The sequence below is a fragment of the Arachis hypogaea genome, chromosome 2, assembly GCF_003086295.3.
Source record: "Arachis hypogaea cultivar Tifrunner chromosome 2, arahy.Tifrunner.gnm2.J5K5, whole genome shotgun sequence".
Taxonomy (NCBI): domain Eukaryota; kingdom Viridiplantae; phylum Streptophyta; class Magnoliopsida; order Fabales; family Fabaceae; genus Arachis; species Arachis hypogaea.
The window spans coordinates 91974804-91998134 of record NC_092037.1 but is presented as its reverse complement, the minus strand read 5'-3'; the positions used below and the strand labels follow the sequence as shown (position 1 = coordinate 91998134).

Here is a 23331-nt window from a genome sequence, read left to right as displayed (position 1 = left end):
TGACCTGAAAATCTGACTCATCAACTAAAGAAATACTATTTGTTTAAGATATTTGACCTAAAAGTGATATTTTTTGTCAAAATATTTTTTAAAAAATAAAATAACAGGGTAAACAGGCCAGCCCGTTTAGCCATCGGGCTGACCATAAATGGTCCGAGCTAAAAAATTATGGCTCGAAAATGAAACGGGATTAAACAGGCTGGCCTAAATGGATTGGGCTGGCCTGTTTGACAGTCCTATATTACTCATCAAGTCATTTATATGTCATAGCATGTTGGTTTTGAGAAAAATTCAGATAATTATATTTGCAAACTTAACAAATCTCTCTATGACTTGAAGGAAGATCTAAGAGAGTAGTTCTTAAATTTGAGTTCTATATTACACTCATTTGGTTTTGTTAATGATAAATTTGACACAACGCTCTTTATTAGAGATTATAATGATACAATTTTATATATTTTGTTCTATGTGAATGACATCATTATTACTGAAATAACTTAAAAGAAATTACTAGCATGATTTATAAACTAGATAAAGTCTTTTCTCTAAAGGATCTTGGAGAATTGAATTATTTTCTTGGAATTAAAATGCATAAGACTGGTCGAGGTCAATTACACATATCTCAAAACAAGCATATAAATTATCTTTTATCTAAATTGAAAATAGCATAGGCTAGTCCTATGCCAACACCCATGATTAGTTCACTTCAGCTTTTATCCTCAGGTTCTGAGAAGTTCAAAAACCCAAAATTGTTTCGAACAGTGGTTGGCTTATTGTAGTACTTGTGTATTATCAGGTCAGACCTTTTATCTATTGTGGCCAAAATAAGTTAATTTATGCATTGTCCATTGTTAGGTTATTAGAAGGTTGCTAAGAGGGTATTGAGGTATCTAAAAGGAACTAAAGATCATGGTTTGCTGCTGCACAAGTGTAAAGATTACATGCTCTAAGGATTCTCTTATTTAGATTGGGCAATAGATCTAGAAGATAGAAAGTATATCTCAGGTTATTGAATCTTTTTAGGTACTAATTTAGTCTCTTAGTCTTGTAAAGAATAAACTACAATTAACAGGTTATCTACTAAAGCAGAATTTAAGAGTTTAGCATCTTGTGAGAGAGAATTGGTGTAGCTGCAAAATCTACTTTAGAAGCTTGGTGTCAAAGTTTCAACACCTCCCAGCATATTTTGTGATAACTTCTCTACTGTTGTACTCACAGCTAATTCCATTATGCATGACAGGACTAAACATTTTCAATTAGAAGTACAATTGATTTGGGAATGGCTTCAAAAAGGTTTGTTACATGTTCACATCCCAGGAGCAGATTAGGTGGTTGGTGTGTTAACCAAACCAGTGTCAACTTCTTTTGAGAAATTTAAGAGCGAATTTCAAGTTGTTCCTAGAACTGTCGAGAGTTTGAAGGAGGTTGTAAAGGATAGAAATGTAATTGAACAACGACTAGTTATAGTTTTGTTAGTTCCTGTTCGAGTCTATTAAGTTAGCTTAGTTTTTGTTTTTAGTTTTTAGTAGTTGCTGCGTATATAAATAGTTACTATACAGTAGCTAATTTCTGTAACTCTCATTCATTCATTCATCTCAATATAATAGTTGTAATTCAATTTTCTAATCTTTTTTCTGTTTTTGTCTCTCTTCTTTTTTCTTCATCGTTTTGTATCTTGCATAACAAGATTCATCAAGAATACTTTATAGGTGACCAATATTTTTTATTTTTATTTATATTTGAATTAAAATCAATTAATTTTTCTTTTTTACACTACACATACTGACTCTTAGTAATTATAAAGAAAAAGAGTAAACATTCAACCTGACCCTTGTCTATTTTTATGAAGAACAAGGCGATCCTTATCCAAAAATGAAGAACATTTTGGTCCTCAACCTTTTTATTTTAGGACAATACGATTTTTCTATTAGAAAATCCGTTAAATAGTAACGAAATTAATTTTGTAGGAATTTTATTTGTAATTTGTGGGGTTTTAAACTCTCACAAACTATTAATATGTTTATTTTTGAAAAATTCCTTTATCGACAGTGCTTAATGGAGAGATACCGTTGCTAGAAATGATGTCGCAAAAAAATAATTGTAGTAGGAATACCTTTTAAAGAAAAAAATAACATCGAAAAAGAAATAAAATAAGAAAACGTTAATATTTATGATATTGGTATTGTTGATGATGACAGTAGACGAAATAATGATGATGATAAAGTATGATTACACAATAAAAATAGCAGAGGTAAAAGTGATAATGATGATAATGAAAAAAATTTTGTGAGTGTTTAAAACCCCATAAAATACAAATAAAATTTCTCACAAAAATAATATTAACAAATTTTTTAATAGAAAAGTTATATTGTCCCAAACAAGGGCAGAGTTAGGAATTTTTTTGGGAGGGGCAAACATGAAAAATATAAGTTAAGAAGAGAGAAAAATTGAAAATTAAAAAGAAACTAAACTGAAAAATTAGAAGTTTGGGAGGGACTATTTTCCCCATTCCCACAAACGTGACTCCGCTATTGGTCCCAAAATAAAAAAAAAAAAACTGAAGATCAAAGTGTCTCTTTTTTTTTTAACAAAAATTGTCTTATCTTTAATGAAAATTGATAGAAACTAAATTAAGTCTTTACTTAAAAAAAAAATTTAAGAGAACTTTTATTATTCTATGAAGCTTTCTCTAATTGGATCAAATTAATCAACCTTTCTTTTATATAATAAAGCCTAAATACCAATGGTTCAATTGTGACACAACAGTGTTTACAAAGGAGTTAATTCAATTTGTAACCCAAAATTAAAAAATGTGCAAGAATTTAATAATAATAACAACAATATGTGTATTTATTGGGGTTGGAAGAGATGGGGCATTGAAGTGGTGGATGTGGGGTTATGTTACTGATTTGTATGCTCTAAATTCTGTTCCGTAGGAAGCAGATTAAACTGTTTGTAGAAGGAAAAGTCGTCATCAAAGATATCAAGTCAAAAAAAGGATCTAATATGAGTCACCCTTATCCGTATATGTATAAATGTGGTCACCAATATCAGCATGAGAATATCACAATATAATTATTAATATATACTAAGGTGTAAGTAAGGGCATGCATTGTGCTACCCCACATATCTTTAATGGCAGTTTTTCAATTTTCGCTACGATTTTGTCGTCACCACACTAATGCAAACCAACGCCACACCCGGATCAAGCACCCTATACCCCTACAACAAGCTAAGGGATTCTGTGTATGATCCATCTTGGAGTATTATTAGATTTTATTGGAATTTTCAAAATGCCAAATAGCCTTTTGGCTGATTTTGTATATTAGAGAGAGAGAGAGAGGAAGTATCTCATGAAATTTAAAGAAAAAGGGTTAAATTATTCTTTCAATCCTAATAATTTTGTCAAATTTTTAATTAAATATTGAACTTTTTTTTTTAAATTTGGAGTGAGACTCGAACCCACAATCTATAAGTGAGTATGAGAAAAATATATTATTTGAGTTATAGTTCGTTAGCACTAAATATTAAATTTTTACACCACATTTAATTTTATAATTACATTCTTACCATTTTAAAAAATATTTAACTTATGCTAAAATATATTTATTAGTGAGGTAAGATAGATAAAAATATTTTTGTAATTTTAATGTTAACATGGATCTAATTATAAATTAAAAACTATTCTAGGTTAGTAAAATTATAAAGATTTAATTATATATATATATATATTTGTATATAAATATATGTATTGTTTTATTTTAAATATATGCTTTATTTTTTATATATATTCTACATAAATAACTAATTTAATGACTAATTTTTTTATACAAATAATATAATTGCATAAAATTATCTATAAAAAGAGAACTTATAAACAAATAGAGCATAAAATGATAATTCTATTTTTGAAAATTTTTCATCAGAGATCAATTTAGTAGTTTTTATTTAATATTTTTATTTTTAGAAATTAATTTGTCTGATGCAAAATTTTCTAAGAAAAAAATTGTCACTGGAAATAAATAGTTGCCAAGTAGAGCTGTACAGGAAAAGTAATAAACAAAATATAGGTTGTCCTATACCAAATTAACAAATATCAGATTTTTCTTTTTGTCTGAAATGCAAGATAGGTTTTGGGTCAAAAAGATTCAACACCAACACTAAAGTTCAGTTTGAATAAATAATTTAGTGAAGTTTTTTTTTTGAAAAAAGAATTTAAATAATAAATATATATATTAAAAATAATTTATAAATAAATTATTTTATATTTGATTTTTTAGTTTTAAAAATTTTTATTTAAAAAAAATGATAAAAAAATTATTATAAAAAAAATCTTTTTTTTATTTTTTCATAAACACTTAAATAACTTTTCAAAAAATTACAATTTAATTTTAAAAATTACACTTAATATTAATACTGTAATTTTTCATAAGTTAAAAATTAAAAAAAATTACTTATAAACTTATCCAAACTAATCATAACAAAATTTGATTCATCTTATATATAGCTTAATCATATTATAATTGGGTGGGCCAGAATGAAGGCAAATCCATGTTTTTTTTTTTTTTTTTTTTTTTTGGTCGATGGATTGGACAACCCCCAATCCTAGGTACCCCAGTGGATTGGACAACCCCCAATCCTAGGTACACAATACACACCCACACATACCTCATATACTTACCAATTTTTCTTCTCGGTTGCAGCTGGTAGGACTCGAACCCGAGACCTTTGAGATGAGGAAGGGGCGGAATGCCGTGTGAGCTACGGCTCATTGGCGCAAATCCATGTTTTTTAAATAGCCCATTTCAGAACTTTTGCTATCTGGGCTAGTATTATTAGGCCTGAATGGGACAAAAATATAAACAATATTTTGTTTTTGTCTTCTTTTTTGGTACATTTTGCTTTAAGAATTTGACAAAAAAAGAAACCAAATAAATAAAATATTTTTTCCATATTTTTCTTAAATTGAACCAAAATAAGCTGCTTCCCTTGAATTGCACATCATTGACAAATCCTAAATTTTAAACCCTAAATTGAGAATATTAAAATTAAATCATTTTAATAATCACTTAATTTATATTTGAATACTTTAGTTAAAAATTAGTTTTAAGGTAATCTTTTTTTAATATAAGAAAAAATATTTTTAAATAGTATACTTACAAAAAAAAAAGTTCAAAATAATTATTTAATTAAGTCAAATTGGTAAAACCATTATAATTCTAAAATAACCAGCTTTTGTTATAATCAGAAATTTTAACACATTGTACATAAAAGCTATTTGTCAACTTAAAATTATGAGTTTCAATTATAATCTATTTTCAAGTTTTTGTCCAAACATGATTTTCTTTAGGTGAACAGCTTCTCCTTTAAGACAAAAGTCTTAAAATCTGACATTGATTATTTTCACATCTATTTCTCTAAAGTGCAAGAAAATTTATGATAAGCCAACAACATGCAACAGATGATATATGAGTGGAAAAAAAGAAGAAAAAAATTGCATTCAAAAGAAATAAAATAAGCAATCTTATACCCTGCCAATTTTCTATATGAAACCAGATTTTACCATGGAACATGAGCATTAAGATCCCTTGACTTTCTAGATTCTCTTCACTTATCAGAAGCACTTCCACATTAGCAGCATCATCCTCTCCGAGATGCCGACGGCCGGCCATAGCCGACCAAGAAAATCGAGTACTATTCCTTTCATATAAGGTTTTGCTTTATGGAATAGAAGTGAGAATCACAATAAAAATAAATCTTGCTTCTTTTCAATTCCTTAACAAGTATCCTTTGGATATTTGTTAGCAAAACCATTCATAAAAAATGGAATAGCAACTCATTCCACACATCAGGCACCCCTGGTAAGCACCAATGTATGCAATCGGAATAAGACGGAGGATTCGCCAACTTTTCGGGTCGAAGGGGCTCCCAGAACTTGCGGAAAATGGAAGGGTGGCCGTCCTTTCGATACTCAGATAGTTGAGTGATGTTAATGACAGAAACTTTTGAACTTAAATTGCTTAGGATCTTCTCCACTGAGTGCATTGTAGGTAAATCAGAACCACTTCCCCAGTAGCCTTCAAAATCAATGGGATCCTTCTCTCCATAACAGTTTCCCTCGCTTCCCGGTTTCCACTCTCGGCTCCTGAATGAGATAGTGTTCGGTTTCGGTGGGAAAATATACAGCATTAGTACATTACATACTCTGATTGTGTAAATTGATGATAAAGTGCTATGCACAAAGTGTGACAATCAAGAAACAATTTTAGTTTCAGTCGAAACCACAAGTATCCACCTAATAGAGGCAATCCTATTAGACCATCCGAGATTCCACCGGAGACAAGACTTCAAGAAACAATTTTATGAACTATGTTGTGTAATAGAATTATAACACCATTGATAAGAAATGGGATGATTCTCTCTCTATGAAGCAATTTTCCTTAACCGTTTTGCTAGCATGACACCGAAACAAGTTCTCTCATGTATTAGCCATGATAGTAAGAATTTTTAACTGTACCAATTTCAACAGAAGTGCATATTATCATGGAAATGAGCTTGACATGAGCCAGTGCGAGTTATCAGTTAAAACTCTAGCTTAGAGACAGGCAATGATAGTGTCCTTTGGAATATCATAATAACAGAAAAATGAGAGTCATCAAAACAATTCAGCCAAAACTTCTAAGAATGCAACATTTTGTCCCTTAACACAAGTATAATACATCATTCTTGGCGCACTCAGACAAAAGTTGATTGGGTCCACGAAAAGTGTAAGCATCTTGAAAAGTTCAAGGGATCCACTTTTGTTGTGAGCGTGCCAAGCGATGATGCATTAAAATCGTGTTCATGAAAGAACCTTCCCTAGCTAATATGTCATTCAAATAAAGAATTAGCACAAACTTTGTGGCTAAAGGCTCATGCCCAAGAATGGACACCAACAAGCAAAAGTAGTTCCTCCGAAAAAAGGATCGTGTAAAATCTAAATTGGGTGCTTACCATAGATGTGTTGGGGACATGGTCACAAAAAAGACACGCTTCTTGAGAGGATCAACTTTAGTAGATACCCAATCAGCCCAAGCTCCCATGGCCAACTCCATCGCTTCTCGCCCATCCAATTGTTCACAAGCTCCATTTTCTTCGTCGGTCCATCTGCACAAGTACAAATCACAAGATACTATGAGAATCATCCGAGGAGACAAATGTTCGGCAAAAATTCCATTTGTATTGCGATGAACTGATACAGACAATAGCTTGACTGGTCCTTGTCTCCACCACAAGTATGTGTTGAACACTAGTATATCAGCATGCTCCCACTTTGATGCGTGCTTAAGAACAGTATCGGGACGAATTATGCGTTCATCTAGTCTGTGATTTACTGGATCATCAGAATTAGATTCAACAAGAAGAGGAGCCCAAAGGAATTCAACAGTTGCATTGTACTCCTGAAAATTGTCACAAAAATTAGAAGTTTACATGTAATGAGACCTTTGGAAAGTAGCACACATGATATCAATATTTTTAACAAGTGAAAACCCCATCAACAGAAATCCTAAGGAAATCAAAAGCCTAAATAGGAAGTATAGAAAACATGTCTCTTGTGTTCATCTATATAGGAAGTATAGAAATTATCTTTAAAATGATTCCTAGACATATGTTGCCTTATGCTAACATTCGTTCTTTTGGGAGTCAACAAGAATTGAGTTCTAGACCTTTCAGCAATAAAAGCTTTGATAGCAGTACGAAACCACTTATTATAAAAAGATTAAACTTTTTAGGTAGAGGTACATAAATGATTATATATCTCATAACTTTTGTCCCCATCATCTGTCTCAAGACATAACCAAATGCAAGCAGAAACTGAGTGTGAGAAAATGGAAGAAGGCATATATGGTACAACTGTACAAGAAACTACATTAGAAAGCATTATACAGCAGTTTCCAGTTTGGGGTTCCTACTTTACCTCTGCTCGGAATATGGTAAGATGGGCATTTGGTGACATTGATCTCTTATCTGCAGGGATAACTGATTGTAACAAGCATACCATTGATATCCATTGCCCTCTGTTTAGTGAATCTCCAACAAACATTAGCCTTTTATTTCTTAACTTCTCCCACATCTCTTTCACATCAAACCTGCTTTGAACAAAAATAAATAAATAAATCAAGACTAGTGAAGAGAATCTACTTTGTGACAAACATTATTATTATTATTTGGTAAAAGTCAAAATTTATTACTATTATTATTATCTCAAATTTCTATAGCAACCCATTTTGGCATTTTTGGTGTTGCATAATTAATGCAATTGGGAGAGAGAACAATTAGAAAAAAGAAAAAGATAATTATTGCAACTCTTAACTCCACAAGAACAACTTCTATGCCACTTGAACTCAACGAAATTCAGTTTTGGTCATAGATCAATTTCACAAAATAATTATACTAAACTCTGAATTTTGTCATTCAAGCTCTCCCTTTTTCTAATAGAAAATTTGATCCCAAGCCATGTCACTGAGGGGTGTTTGTGATTTTGGAGTTTGAAGGGGGAAGGGAAGAGAAATGGAGGGCTTGAGGTGTAAACTTTACTTACACAAGTCTTCCCTTCACCCTCCGCTTCCCTCCAAAACCCAACTTACAAGTGACAAACAACCCCTAAATGGTTGTAAACTGCAGAGTGCAGATGCTGCAGCAATATTGTGGTTGTGGTTGACTGCAACGCCAATTTCGGTGTGTCTTCCATTCACATAACTTGACTACAACATCACCACATTTCGGCTATTACCAACTGCAAAAAGACTCGAATTCAAGTTGCAAACACAAGAAATCTACACTTTAACACATACAATCCCAACAACCGCAACTGGACTCAGTCGCACAAAATCTAACTATGCTTAACAACAACAACAACAAAGTCTTATACCATTAGATGGATGTGGTTGGTCACAGAGATTAGATGACCCCATGATGTTTCATTATAAAAGCCTAACTATGCTCACAGAGAATAAGTGATAAAACACATTTTGGCAATTTAGTATCATGCCAGATAGCCTTTCTTTTAAATAACTCACAAGAAATAAGTAAGAAGAGCTCAGAAGGAAAGGCACCTCTTCAAATTGCAGTTATGAGGTTGCCATCTCCAATGCTGATAACCCAAATCATTCCTTCCATGCTTATGACATGCCAATTGGTCAGACATATAAGGGCAATCTGCCTCATTGTACAATGGATATGAACCATTATCAAACACCCATTTTCCCGAGAATACATCACATTTTTCCGTCTCCAAACTCCGGTGGCCGCTGAAACCCCGAGAACCACCGCCGCCGCCACTACCAAGGCAAGCAATTTTCCTGCCACTATACTCTACTGTGGAGTTGCATCTACTGAATCTATCCAAAACCTCTATCCTCCAACAAAACCCACATAAACCCATCTCAACAAGTCAGAGACAAAGCACAAATCAAAGTCACAAAGTTCAAAACTTTAACTAAACCCAGAAAGGTTCTCTACTTTGAACATAAGAAAAACCACACCTGAAGCTCGATTGAGAAGGTTGGGTTTGACATAAGTAACTGAAACATGTTCTTCTTGATGAATACGAGCATGATCTGGGTTCTCATGGATTTGGTGAATGCTGTGCTCACTGTGAAGTGTTGAGAAAGCTATGAACGCCACCAAGAACAGCACAAGCAGTGGAAAATAAGGGGTTTTCTTTCTGCCGCTATTGCTCCACTTCCACCTCTGCATGGTGGTAAAGTCTCAAACTTTGATCCAAAGGGTATTCAAAAAAGAAAGAAAAAAGCATATATCAACTGAAAACAAAAAAATCAACTTCAGATTTATGATGGGGTATAATATATATGATTGAACAATGATTCAGTGATGGTGCATCTGGTGGTGGTGATGGATTGGGACCTTTTAGATTTATTAGAATTGGGACACAAAAGGCGTTTGAATTGTGCTGTCATAACTAGCTGTTCTATGCTCTTACTTTATTTTAATGGCAAATACTTAAAAAATTTAAGGATGTTAATAACAACCAAGATCCTTTCACCGTTTTTTACCTGAGCTATCACCATTTCTTGTGACAGTGGTTGTTGTTGGAAGTTGGGAACCTGCCATAATACTTTTTCTTAAGCGCTTAAGGGTGTTGACTTGTAATAGGATTTAAGTTGACTTTGGATTGATAGAGATGGAAAGAGAAAATTGCTATTGTGAGTTCTATGGTACTTAATTTGTCTAATTTTTTTTAAACTAAAAAATAAAATATTTAAAATAAAAAATAAAATATTTAAAATTTATTAAATATTATTTATTTATCTTTTTTAATAACTCAGATACAAAGTGATAAATATCATATTATTTATCATTATTTAAAACTCCATAAAAGAGGTATATATTTGAAAAGTATTTAAAAACTGAATTAGAATTTAGAAATTAGTAAATGATATAAATATATATATTAAAAATATATAAAATAACATAATTAATTTAATAATTAATTTTTAGTATATATAATATTTTTGTTAATTAAAATAAAATTTATTAATCTCTCAACTGATTTTATTTTTTAATTAAAAAAGTTGATATATAAAAGAAGAATACTATAATAACAATCTTACATGATGTCATATTAGTCTTTTTTTTAACAATGAAAATAGAACTATTTAACAATTGATATCTTTATTTTAATTTTTTATAACTTTTTAAATTTTTTATTATTTCATCTTCTGAAATTATTTTTACTTGTACTTAAATTTTTCAATAAAGAATAAGATAAGATATTTCTATTGGGTTTTTGTTTTATATGATGTGTATATATATTTATTTACTAGTGAACTAAGATTATGACTAATTTTCTATAAATCTTTTTTTCCATCTAAAATTTTGTATTATTTTTATGTAAATAATTAAATAGATATATACAAATTTAATTTAAGAAATATAGAATAAGGAAGAGAAGAACTAAATAATGATTGAAAACGGGTAGAATCTCATTTGTTGTTAGGATTTTGTTTTATTGGTGTTTTGGACAGAATGGCTGAATTTATTTGATAGATATTACTAAATGCATTATCAAACGATTATAGAGAAAGTCACCAAAAAAAATGATTATAGAAAAAGTACAGAAGAATAACATTTTTTTAAACACGTAACAATAGGTTAAAAATAAAAGTTAATTTTAATTTTAAAATTTAAAATTTAAATTAATTAGGTATAATTTTTTATTTAAATTTGACTTTCAATAACCACAAACATTTTTTTTATACTGCATCCCACTCCTACAGTCTTACTCCCTACAATCTCGGCCCTGCCGTCTCTTGCGAGTCACTGCATGTGTTCCGACTTACTCATGTGTTCGTAACCGCCGATCGCAGTCCAGCCTCGTCATGCCTCTCCAACTGCCGCACGCAGCCTAGTCTCGTCGCGCATTCATCCCGTTTGTCGATGCAGGCAACCCAGCCTCGTTGTGCCTCTATCGCGCCACTGCAAGCAACCCAACTTTGTAGTGAGGTACCTTTCTTTCCGAGAACGCCGTTGTTTCCGTATCCCGTGCAGTTATAGCTATGTGTTTTTCAAGAACTTGTGTTCCCGTCGTCACTGCGATTCACGACACCAACGTGATGACAAGGTATGCAGTGAAAATTTTATAAACATGCGCATGTTTATTTTTCTTATAAATGAGATGTTTGTTCTTAATGCAAATGGAATATTTGTTCTTCATGCAAATGAGATGTTTGTTCTTAATATGAAATGGCTCACTTGCACTCGGGATTGGTGACGACGGGAGACGGTGGCACTGGGGAGCTTCCTCGCCGGAGAGGAGGGCTGTATGCTGGGATAGATGGCGGATGGCTGGTATGATGAAAAGGAGGTTTAAGTTAGAAGAGGTGTAATTAGGGTAGTAAAATTAGGTAAAAGTAATGGATTTAGAATAAAAAAGAAATTGAATGGTTAGTAAATTTGAAACCTAGCCCGTTATTCATGTTGTTAGCACTTTTCATTATTGAAACAATTAATTAATAATAATTACATTTAATTTGCATCAACATGATAGTGATATCTTTCCCAAATCAAATTGAAGATGAGAAAGTCTTATATAAGCAAATGAATCTTTTGTTAACATTTATTTATTATTCTTAACAAATGTTTAGAAGACTAATTTGATCAATTTTTGGTTTGTTTAAAGGATTTGACAAATTTTTTTTTTGGACAAATAAGAATTTGACATTTAAAACATTAAACAATGTGTTGGGTCACTGGGTGCTTTTTTCTTTAAACTAAAAAAAAATCATGAAAACCAATAGGCAGCAAAACAAAAACCTGTCATGATAAACCGACCAAAATGAAATAAGCTCACATCCAATTACCTTTAAATATGCCTAAAATTAGGCCCAATATAACAGAAAAAAGGAGACAAATTTTTTTACAAAACAAGAAATCATTATAAATAAGTTAAATAGTAACCAACTTGAATTGGTCTAGTGCTTAGATCATTAGTTTGTTTAAATAAGTGTTATTGATTCAAATTTTTTTTGCGTGCATACAGTAATTTATTGACCAGCGACAAATTTTTAAATGGAATTCTAGTATATGACAAATTGTACTTATATATCACATAAAAAACATTAGTTATATATGAAAAAAATCTTTTATATTGAACTATAAATTGAGAGGAAGCGCAATATTCGATTACAAAGAATTTTAAAGAGTACAAACAAGAACAAGTTTAGTTTGAGTCTCATTTGTTTCTAAATTTACATAAATATATTGTAATACAACAGAATATTTATTCTTTTTCTTCAAGCAGATCTGATCATTTTTCTAAAAGTAAAGAGTTTTACACCAACACACCAACCTCAACCATGAGGAGGCTTTTTTACTGTAATGCGCATGGAAAATTCTTCAATTCCTAGAATGCGCATGTGTGGAAATATTTCTCAAAATGTGTAGGGCCATTACTAGCATGGCGGGCATGAAATGGATTTTCACACCATTCCTGGCATGGTGGCCACGAAATGGGAGGATCATGTCACTTAGGGCAGGCACGAAATGGGGACCCCATTTCAGGCTTGGCTGCAGCAAAATGGACAGACCAAATCAAGGACGGTAGACACGAATTGGGGGCAAGGCAGAGGTGAGATGGGGAGCATCTCAAGTTAGGCTACCACGAAATGAACACCACATATCGATTGTACCGCACACGAAATGAGAGAATTCAGTATGTACCACATATGAATTGGAACAACGGCTAGGCTATAAAAACCCTTCTCCTGAAGAACTGACTCCACAATTCCAATTCTCACTTATTCTACCCTCCTTTCCTCCACTGTCATCATCTTGGCTAGCATGATGTCTGCCTCATCGTGCACGATGGCGCCTCTTGTCGTGTGGAACTGCGGGTAGGTGAACTACTGGGGCTCTCCCATACTTTGTCGGTGCCCCATGCGGAATGTCATCTGCTCGGGGATCGTGCAAAACATCCGGGGATGACAAAACCTCTTCGCCTTTGTGTAATACCACCTATAATAATCATGACCGGGGTGCAAGGTATCTGCACGATCAATCTGTAGCCGGTATGATACAGTCTGTCAGTTTGCCCACACTTCAAACCATGTCTGGAGGTGGATGGGCCACCATCCATAGTCGTTGTGAGCCGATTGGCGATGGAAGGTGTCGATGTTTAGCGGAGGGTTCGGCGGACCTTGTTTGCCATCGAATTGCCGCATCACTCTATCGATGTTAACAATATCGATCCACCGAAACAAAATCAGTGGGACGACTGCGGTATAGAACTCACCATGTGGGGCTCCAAGAAATTTCGCAGGCACCCTCGACAGAATACGTGCATCCCTGTACGACATCCACGTAAACTACCAAAACCAAATGTCACAAAAAAAGTTAAACGAATCCTCATAGAGAAAACAAAACCATGCTCTAAAAAACAACGAGAATAATTACCTCATCCACCTTCAGAGTGTCCAACTTCAGACGGTGCCTTTGCAAGTGTTGCTCGGCATAGTCATTCTTTCCTCTCTTACCCGCCCACCTATAAAGAAACATGATGAACGTAACCACATTTAAATTTCGAAGCACATGAAATAACACAGGAGTCATCCAAATGGATGTTATGTGACATAATATATTACCTTGTATCTAACAGAAACGTGTATGGGCTCGTCACGTCCGGTGCCCAGAAAGGAAGCCTGAAGTATATCCAAGACATCAGCAATGTATGACAGCCAGACAATCCCTCGATGTTATAATCCGTCGCTAGGCACATGGCTCTATACAACCAACAGAGAACGGCACTGCCTTAACTATATGTACTAATGGCATCATAGTTGGCCAACAGAGGAAGATAGCGAACATGAACCGTGTTGTTCGCTTTGTTAAGAAGTAAAACGCCACCCAATAAATACATAATGTAACAACGTGCATATCGTATGACGACATCCTCGGGAGAGTCAAGAGGCATCTGTTGGAGTCTACTCCCGAGCCATTTCAATTTTATGTTATACTTCGTGGTCCCAACATGTCCATCGAGAACTTGACCAAGGAGTTCCTCACACCATTGCCAAATATACCTCTGGTGGAACTTACTCCTAGACCTTAGAGTGCCGCTAACCAACTCACCGTCAATTGGTAACCCCGACTGCATGGCAACATCCTCCAGAGTAACAGTACACTCACCCTATGGCAGGTGGAATGTGTGGATCTCAGGACGCCATCTTTCCACAAGAGCGCTAATCAATGGGTTGTCGTATTCAAAACACTTTATCAAAGATGCATAATAAAATCCGGCTCTTCTTAGATACGGTTCGAGCATCTGCCTCCTAATCTCCATACTTGGATCTGCGTCATCTGTACTAAAAACGTCGACTAGTGTGTCGTGCGGAGTCAACACACGTGCCGGCTAAAATAGAAAAGCATGAAAACAAAATTATTCAATTTACAACAAATGTTATAGTCATCAACAAATTTTTATTAATTTATAAAAAAACTCACCTTCATATGTAAATGCGCAGAAATGTGAATTTCATCCAACCTATTAAGATTTTCTTCCACATTCATTCCACTACTACTCATTTTTATGAATTAAAAAAGATATTTTCCCACCACAAAAAAAAGTTTTTCCCCACGCTAAATACAACAACACAATAAACCCCACTACTCCTCTCCTGTTTCCTACCCTACAAATTAGTCCCCTTCCCTTCACCCCCTTTTATATTGTTTCAGCCACAAGACTACAATAAATTGCCTCCCAAACTACCCACTGCATGCACGTACGGGAACTGTCACTGCTGGGAGTTGCTGCCTTTACTGCCGCATCACCATTTCGTGCCTGCCATAAGCAAAATGGCCCATTTCGTGTGTGTCTGCATTGAATTGGTCCATTTCGTGTGTGTCATAGGTGAGGTCTCCCATTTCCTGCCTGCTGTAGAAGAAGTGGCCCGTGTCAGACCCAATACACCATTTCGTGCTCACCATTCTTGACATGGTGCCTAGAACCATTTCGTGACTGACTCTTACAAAATGGCTGTGCGTATTTGAGGAGGAAGTTCAAACCGTGCGTATATTAGAAATTAAAGATTTTTTCATGCGCATTTCAGTAAAAAAAGCCCCATGAGAAAATCAAAAATACCACAAAAGAGGAGAAAACACGTCAAAGAATTATTAAATATGAAATCTAAAAGTAAGATTAGGTTTGAAATAGTAAGTAAAAAACATGATAAGGAATAAGGGAGAGTGAGAGAGGAGGAGTAGGAAAGGAGACGAGAGGGGCTAAGAAATAGAGGAGGTTAAAGGAGGGAATGAGAGAGAGAGAGAGAGAGAGAGAGAGAGAGAGAGAGAGAGAGAGAGAGAGAGAGAGAGAGAGAGAGAGAGAGAGATTTATCAAATATTTTTTATTTATATAAATTTTTAAAATAAGGTTCTAAAAATCATGTTGGCCATCAAACCGTTCTAATTATTAGTCTAATCGATTGGTTTCTGAGTGGTTTAATGATTTAAAGACCGATTTTATATTAGCGGTTATGATGTATAAATCGAACCATATAACTTCTTGGTTCATGGTTTAACTGGTTCAACCGGCTGATCTGATCTGATTTTCAAAATATTGTTTTAAAATTAAATAATAAAAATTAGAGAGAAAAAAATTGTATGACGCAATGTTCTAAAAATTGAATCGGATCGACTAGTTCGATCAAATTAATCGGAACTAGTTCTCTAGCCAGTTCAGTTGATGTGAAGAACTGCCTTGCAAAAAATCGACAAAAGAACTAGCTGAATCGACAGTTAACCTATGAACTGTCAAAATCGGCCCTTTTTTAGAGGTCATTGGTTTGAATTTTTTTTAAAAAATTATCTATGCCAAAATGGCGACATTTCAATTTTTAAACAAAAAAGAGAGCAGAAAGCTAGAAAGGTCCCATCTCACAGTCTCACCCATCTCCCACATCAGAGAAGAGAAACTTCACTTAACCTATCCCTAGCAGCTGCTCACCTCTACCTTCTCCATCACCGAGTTACTCCCGTCGCCCAAAGGGTGCCATCGCTGCCGGACTAGCCTCAACTGAGCCTCCCACTTCTCAGGTTGCCATCGCTCATGTGTAAAGAACCCACAGAAACACGTTCGTTTTCTCGTCGGCACTCTTCGTTTCTCCGCCGTCGTCATCCTCTTTTCGGTGTTGCGATGGTTTGTTCTCTCATTAGCATCTCTCCCTTTGTAAGCTCACTCTCTTCGCCTTTGGTTCACTTCTTCTTTGAATCATTTTTCTAAGCTAAATATTTTCTCATTTTTCTATCTGAGTTAATTTTATTTTTGTTGCTTGTTAATTTTCTTAGTTAATTGTTGATTGTTGTTAATTTTATGAATTAGCAAGGGACTAATTTTGTTTTGAGTTAACAGGGACTCCTTTTATTCTGAGTTAACAAGGATATGTGTTTGTTCTGAGTTAACATGAATCTATTTTTGTTTTGAGTTAATAGAGTTGATTATTGTTGATTTTCTGACTATTCTTTGTCTTCTCCAACTCATGGTATATTTGTTTCAACTCTATCTTAAGATCTGTTATAACATCCTCCGCCTCATTCAATTGTGCTTCAAGCTCTTTGATTTTTCTTTGCAGATTAATTGGCGCTCTCTTTGCTTCGGCTGTCTGCATACAAAGAAAGCATCATTTATGGTATTGTCTCTCTAAAACAAAAAACAAATGCAATATTTGAAAACAAATGCAATTAAGGATATTGTTACAATGAGAGAGAGAGAGAGAGCGAGGTGGAGAAGCATTGGGCGGGGTGGGGGTAGGCAATCACAACCTCAAGGTAAGGATTCCAGAATTTAGAATCGAGAAGAGTATCTTCGTTTGGAACAGGAATTCTTTACCATTTTTGTGGACAGATTACCAATTGATATATTAAAGCATGAATTATATAGCATGTTTTCTTGGATGGGGCGGATCAGTGATATATACCTATCACGGAAGAGGAGAAATGGTGTGATATATCTTTTTACTTTTATAAGGTACACCACAAAAGAAGAAGCTCTGAAAGCCATATCAGAGATGAATAGAATGCAAGTAAGAGGAAGTGTGATCTTTGTGGGAGAGGCAAAATATTAGAAGGGATAATCTTCAACAGAAGCAAATGGTGGTTGTGGAAGTTACGAAGAAGCGTGCAGATGATGAGGTAGTTGAACGTGGGAAAATCTGGTTCAGGGAGGGGAACACTTGGAATCAAGGAAGAACAGGAAACAGCTAAGGATCCTTATGGGAATGGATGGAAAAAGAAGCTTGCAATCTCGATGGCACAGAATAATTTGAGCTGGTTGTAGATGAGTATTGTTCGGGGTACGACAACCACTATTGACTTTTGCATGTTGAACGCAACAGTTTGACAGAACTGGCCTCAGGTAGTAAAGAGTTGTGAGATGGGGGTGTACAAAGCTTTGCTGACCTTTGAAAGTGTCCAAAGTATGGAACAGGCGCTTACATTTAATAGAGATGGTCTGTTGAAGATGTTCCATAGCGTATGGAAGTGGGAGGAGAATGAACGCTGGAAACTAGAAGGGTGTGGCTTGAGTGCTTCGGTGTACCGCTACATGCTTGGTCAGAAGAAACGTTCCATACGATTGGTGGACTATAGGTGAGGTGGTGAAGTGTGATGATATAACCAAATCATGTATGTCATTTAGTGTTGGACGAGTGCAAATTGATACATGTATGTTTGATGTCATTCATGAATGGATACACATTACTATAGGCATGAGCAAATTCGATGTGTTCGTGAAGGAGGTGGGGACTGAAACTTATAGCTCGGCGAATGATTTGGGATTAAATAGTGGGCTTATTATGAGAGGAGAATATGCTATTGGACACAATAACAATGGTGGTACTGGAAGTAATACACGGTTGTTGGATTGGGATGCCGCGGCGGAGTTGATAGTGATGACAGTTATAGAGAAAGACCAACGGAAGGATAGAGGAGTAATTCAACTTGAAGATTTGAATGAATGGAGGAACAATTTTTTAATACAAAAACAGTAAGTACAAGAATCAGGTCAACCAATTCTGATATACTGAAGGCTGATTTAGTGGAATCCCCTGCTAAAAATACAGAGGCTAATTCGAATAGAACTGTATCATGGGATTATGATAGGGATCGGTTGGCAGATAGAGTGAAAATTACTAGTAATAATAAGAGGGGTTTGGTTGCTAGGAAGCCCAATGATGTTACTAATCACATTGGGGCTATTCCTTTGGCATGAAAACTAAGGAGGGTAAGGAGGGTCAAATGGGCCTCACACAACACGACCCACATGCTGGACCTGAGGCTGGACATGTTGTGGAATGGGTTAGGGGAATCCTGGAGCAGCAGACTCACACGACGATGGCTAAAGGAGGTGTGGCGGTGGAAACGTGATGCGATGTTGGGGTGAACCTTTACGGCGGTGCAGTCAGCTTTGGCGATGGGAAGGGCCGATCGGATCGCAGAGGTGGCAACTCGGATGAAGGGGCTAGTCAAACTTGCGCTGGAAGCAGGAGAGAGCAAATCCGTATGTTGGAGAACGAAGGAGGGTAGGGCGAGCCAGGATGATGGTGGCAATGGGGCCAGCGTCCATTCTAGGTGGTTACAATGCATGGGAGGGACGACCAGTAGTGGGCGCATGATGCAAGAGTGGCGTCGGTGTGCGGTCCGAGAGGCTTGCTGGGGACATAAAGCTAAATAGAGGAGAAGGGATGGGGAATGGGTCTGATGCAGAGACACCAATGCGGACAGGTGGCAATGCGGTGAAAGACCAGATTGCAGTTGGAATTATTCCTGGGTATGAAGATTATGGTGGTGTTGATGAAAGACACAAGGAAGATTGGTGCCGTGAAAGGTTGGAGATTGGAAGAATGGAGGGTAGGCCGAATTCGAATCTTATTAAGTTAAAAGGGAGTAGTTCCGGAGGCAGACGTAATACTATAAGGTATAGGGCATATATGTCGGTAAGTTGTGAAGGTGGTTGTTTGGGCAAAATATATTTGACAAAGGACAAAACAGATGATGGTTCAGATGCTGGTGAGGTAAAAGTAACATTAGAAACGTTAGAGGTCAAGCATGATGAGACTGGAGGGAATTCAGAGGACTTGGAAATGCAAGAATATATGAAAATAGTGAAGCTAGAACTGAAACTTCCAGAACTAAATAGGTTGATGAAATGCAGGAAAACAAGAAAGCGTGGGAGTTGGTAGTAGTGTCCGACGCTATTCAGTATAATGAGGAAGACGACATTATGGCTATACTTCAAGAGCAGAATGAGGCAATTGCACTGAAGAAAAAGCAAGCAATAAGAAAGAGATGGCAAGAAGAATTTTAGCTCTTGGAATGTTAGGGGTTTAGGGAGAGTTGAAAAATAGAGTATAGTGAAGAATTTTAGAAGGAAGTTTAAATTGCATATATTAGGTTTGATAGAGACAAAGAAGGAAGTAGTAACTAAGTTTGATGTAGTACAACTTTGGAAAAATGATGTGGTAGGATAGGAGTTTGTAGGGTCGGAAGGTGCTTCTAGTGGGTTATTATTGATGTAGGATGAAATGGTGTTTAAAATGAGCACCTGTTATAAAGAGGGGAGATGGTTGTAAGTGGATGGAGTATTGTTAAAAAGTAATTTTGTTTGTACTTTTTGCTTAGTGTATGGGGCGCATGATAGAGAGGAGAAGCTTATTGTATGGGAAGAGCTGAGTTTCTTATATAGTGTATATCAAGTTCCTTTTTATTATATGAGGGACTTTAACGAGGTTGTTCTGGTGGAAGAGAGGAAAGGAGCTACTACATTGACAGTGTCTGTAGCAAAGTTTAGATCATGGATTCAAGATACGGAATTAGTGAACCTTGCTCTAACTGATCGTATGTTCACATGGTTCAGGGGTCGGTCTTGTAGTCGCATTGATAGGGTCCTGGTTAGTTTGGAATAGTTGGAAGAGTTTCATGAAACAAGATTACGAGGAGGTCCAAGAGAATTATCAGACCATTGTCCAATGATGGTGGATATCACAAGGTTGGGAGGGGGGTCGAGACCATTTCGAAGCTTGGATTCTTGGTTTACTCATGAGGGATTTTTTAGAATGGTGAAGGAGGAATGGAGGAATTTAGGTGAAGTGCAATTCGTTGACAAGTTGAAGGCTTTGATAGGTCCCCTGGGTAGATGGCATAAGGTGAATTTTGGTAAATTGGATATGAAGATCAAGAAGATTGAGGAGGAGATCAAGAGAGTAAATGGTATGGTTAGTAGAGGGATAGATGATGGAACCATGGAATCAAGAAGGAAGGCACTGGTGAGCTCTTGTAAGAAATGGTATGTTAGAAAAGAGTTACACTAGAAGCAAATGTCACAACCCAAGAATGCAAAAGAGATGGATAAAAACACTCGATATTTTCACAATTTAGCCTCAGCTCAAAAGAGAAATAATCAGATTGATGCATTAATGATTCTTGGGAGATTAGTTATGAATTAAGCTAGGATTAAGGTTGCTATTAGAGATTTCTATAAGGATCTATATCACCAGGAGAACTCGCCTAATATAGGCTTCCGTGATGGGCTGGTAAATCGGCTAAATAAGGAGGAGGCTACATAGTTAGAGTTGATGCCATCTATTGAAGAAATAAATGAGGCATTTTGGGATTGTGAATCAACTAAGGCATCAGGTAGTGGTGGATATAATATATATTTCATTAAGAAGTGTTGGGAGGACATTGGAGGGGAGTTCACTGAAGCGGTGATGGGATTTTTCCAGTCATTTGTAGTACCTAGATTCGAATGTTATTTGGGTGGCTTTGGTGCGAAAGTTTGTTACAGCAAAAGAGATAAAGGACCTTCGGCCGATTAGTATGGTGGGTTGTGTATATAAGGCTATTTCAAAGGTGCTTGTTCCGAGGATGCGGAAGGTAATGCCAGGTTTAGTAGGAGAAATGCAGAGTACTTTTGTGCAGGGCATGGAAATACATGATGGGGCGTTGATTGCATGTGAAACTGTGCAGTGGTTGAAGTCGAGGAAACAGAGCTCAGTGATAATTAAACTGGGTTTTCAAAAGGCTTATGATAGAGTTATGTAGAGCTTTGTGGATATTGTGTTGCAGAAAATGGGGTTTGGCTATAGGTGGCGGAAGTGGATCAGAGAGTATATGCTCGCCGTCTATGTCAGTACTCATAAATGGGTCTCCTTTTAATCCCTTCAAAATGGAAAGGGTCTGCGACAAGGAGATCCATTTGTTATAGGGGATATGTTCTAGGGGATTGTGGATTTTGGGATGGGTTAGAGTGGATTTGGAATTTTCAATGGTGGAGAGAATTATTTCAATGGGAGTTGAAAATAGTAAACCAGTTTCATGAGGTTCTACAATCAGTTAAACTAACAACTAAGAGAGAGGATAGAGTGGTTTAGAAATTTGATAAAAAAAGGTATTTACTCAACTAACTCAGTTATGCAGGTGTTGCAGGCAAAAGTACTATCGAAGGATATAACAATCTATAGCTTCACTAGTACTATTTGACGAGGATTTGTCCCACCAAGGGTTGAGTTATTTACTTGGTTTGTGTTGGTTGGCAGGGTGAATACAAAGGAAAGACTATGTAGATTTGGTGTTATTGACCAGAATGATCATATGTGTGTATTTGTTGAAACGTCTTTTCACCTGTTCGTTGGGTGTGAGCTCACTTGGCAGGTATGGTGTGTTTAGTTGTTTGCCGTCATTTGGACAATTTGATTAGAAAGAAATGATAGAATCTTCAACAGTCACGGTTCAAGTGTGGCAGACATTATTAACATATATTTTACAAGCTTTGATGAGTGGTTTAGTGGTGAACCCTTTGGTTGTTAATGACTTGATGGCATTGCCGGAGATAATTAGGGGTTATTTTTTCGTTACTTTTGGAGTTGTAAGTTGTTGTTTCTTTTTCTTTGCTCCATCTCGTTGTATTGAACTCCTTTTACTTCAAAAAAAAAAAAATATTCGAAACTTATTTCTGAAGAACATTCATGTTTATAATCCGAGCCATTTAAGTAAACAATTCTTATTTCGGTTATAGTTATTATCCCTCTAATTCATTAAACTTTTAGGATTTTGGTTAGTAGGTGCAATCTGCTCAAATTTCATTATAGTTATCATCCAAATTTAAAGTATTTTTTTGTCTTAAATTTGTCTCAAATTTGAAATATTTAAAATTATATATTCAATTTTTAATAATTTTATTTTATATTTAATTAAATTGATTCAAATACAGTTCGATTCCGGTCAAATAATTAAATCATTGAATCAGTCATTTGATCGGTTCGATTCTCGCAACTTTTTTTTGGAGTATTTACCCATTTTGGTCCTCAAAGAATTTCGGAGCAGATACTTTGGTCTCCAATTAAAATTAATTACTCGATTGGTCTTTAATAATTAATTTTGTCAGTCACTTAGGTCCTTTACTCTGCCAACTCTAACGGAGGACAAAATAGTCTCTAACAACTCTAACAGGGGATAAAATGGTCCCTGGCCCCCTCTGTTTGAAAACGACATTGTTCTCTCCCAATTTCCATCATATCTCGCATAACCTTAACAGTCTAACACTGTAATTTCAAGCTACACAATGCACACTCTGTAACTTCATTGTTCACAAGAAAAAGATTCTCAACTTGTTCTCAACCAATTCATACTTAGGAAACTAATGACTATGTCGCTCAAGTATTTGTCGTTTTCGATGGATCCCATGAATCTAGACAGCAAGTCTGATTTGTTAAGACCCATCATCGTCGTTGCCATATCCCTCCTCCTCTGCCCTATTATCTCCATGACCACATTGTCCACCAC

The 23331-nt window shown here is 35.4% G+C and overlaps 1 protein-coding gene and 1 long non-coding RNA gene across 2 annotated transcripts; one reads left to right on the top strand and one right to left on the bottom strand.

Moving 5' to 3' along the window:
- Positions 1-615: 615 nt before the first annotated feature.
- Positions 616-1645, top strand: LOC140177930 (uncharacterized). The gene is made up of 2 exons (XR_011869599.1): positions 616-796; positions 1241-1645. It is a non-coding gene; the product is annotated as an uncharacterized lncRNA (long non-coding RNA).
- A 2947-nt stretch (positions 1646-4592) lies between these two features.
- On the bottom strand, positions 4593-10192 carry LOC112751039 (protein trichome birefringence-like 35). Its single transcript, XM_025800022.3, has 7 exons — positions 10056-10192; positions 9525-9732; positions 9096-9393; positions 7958-8129; positions 7243-7439; positions 6994-7146; positions 4593-6145 (listed from the first exon to the last, which is right to left on the bottom strand). Exons 1-7 carry the CDS (start codon positions 10068-10070, stop codon positions 5815-5817), a joined length of 1374 nt encoding a protein of 457 aa, XP_025655807.1. The 5' UTR covers positions 10071-10192; the 3' UTR covers positions 4593-5814.
- Positions 10193-23331: the final 13139 nt, after the last annotated feature.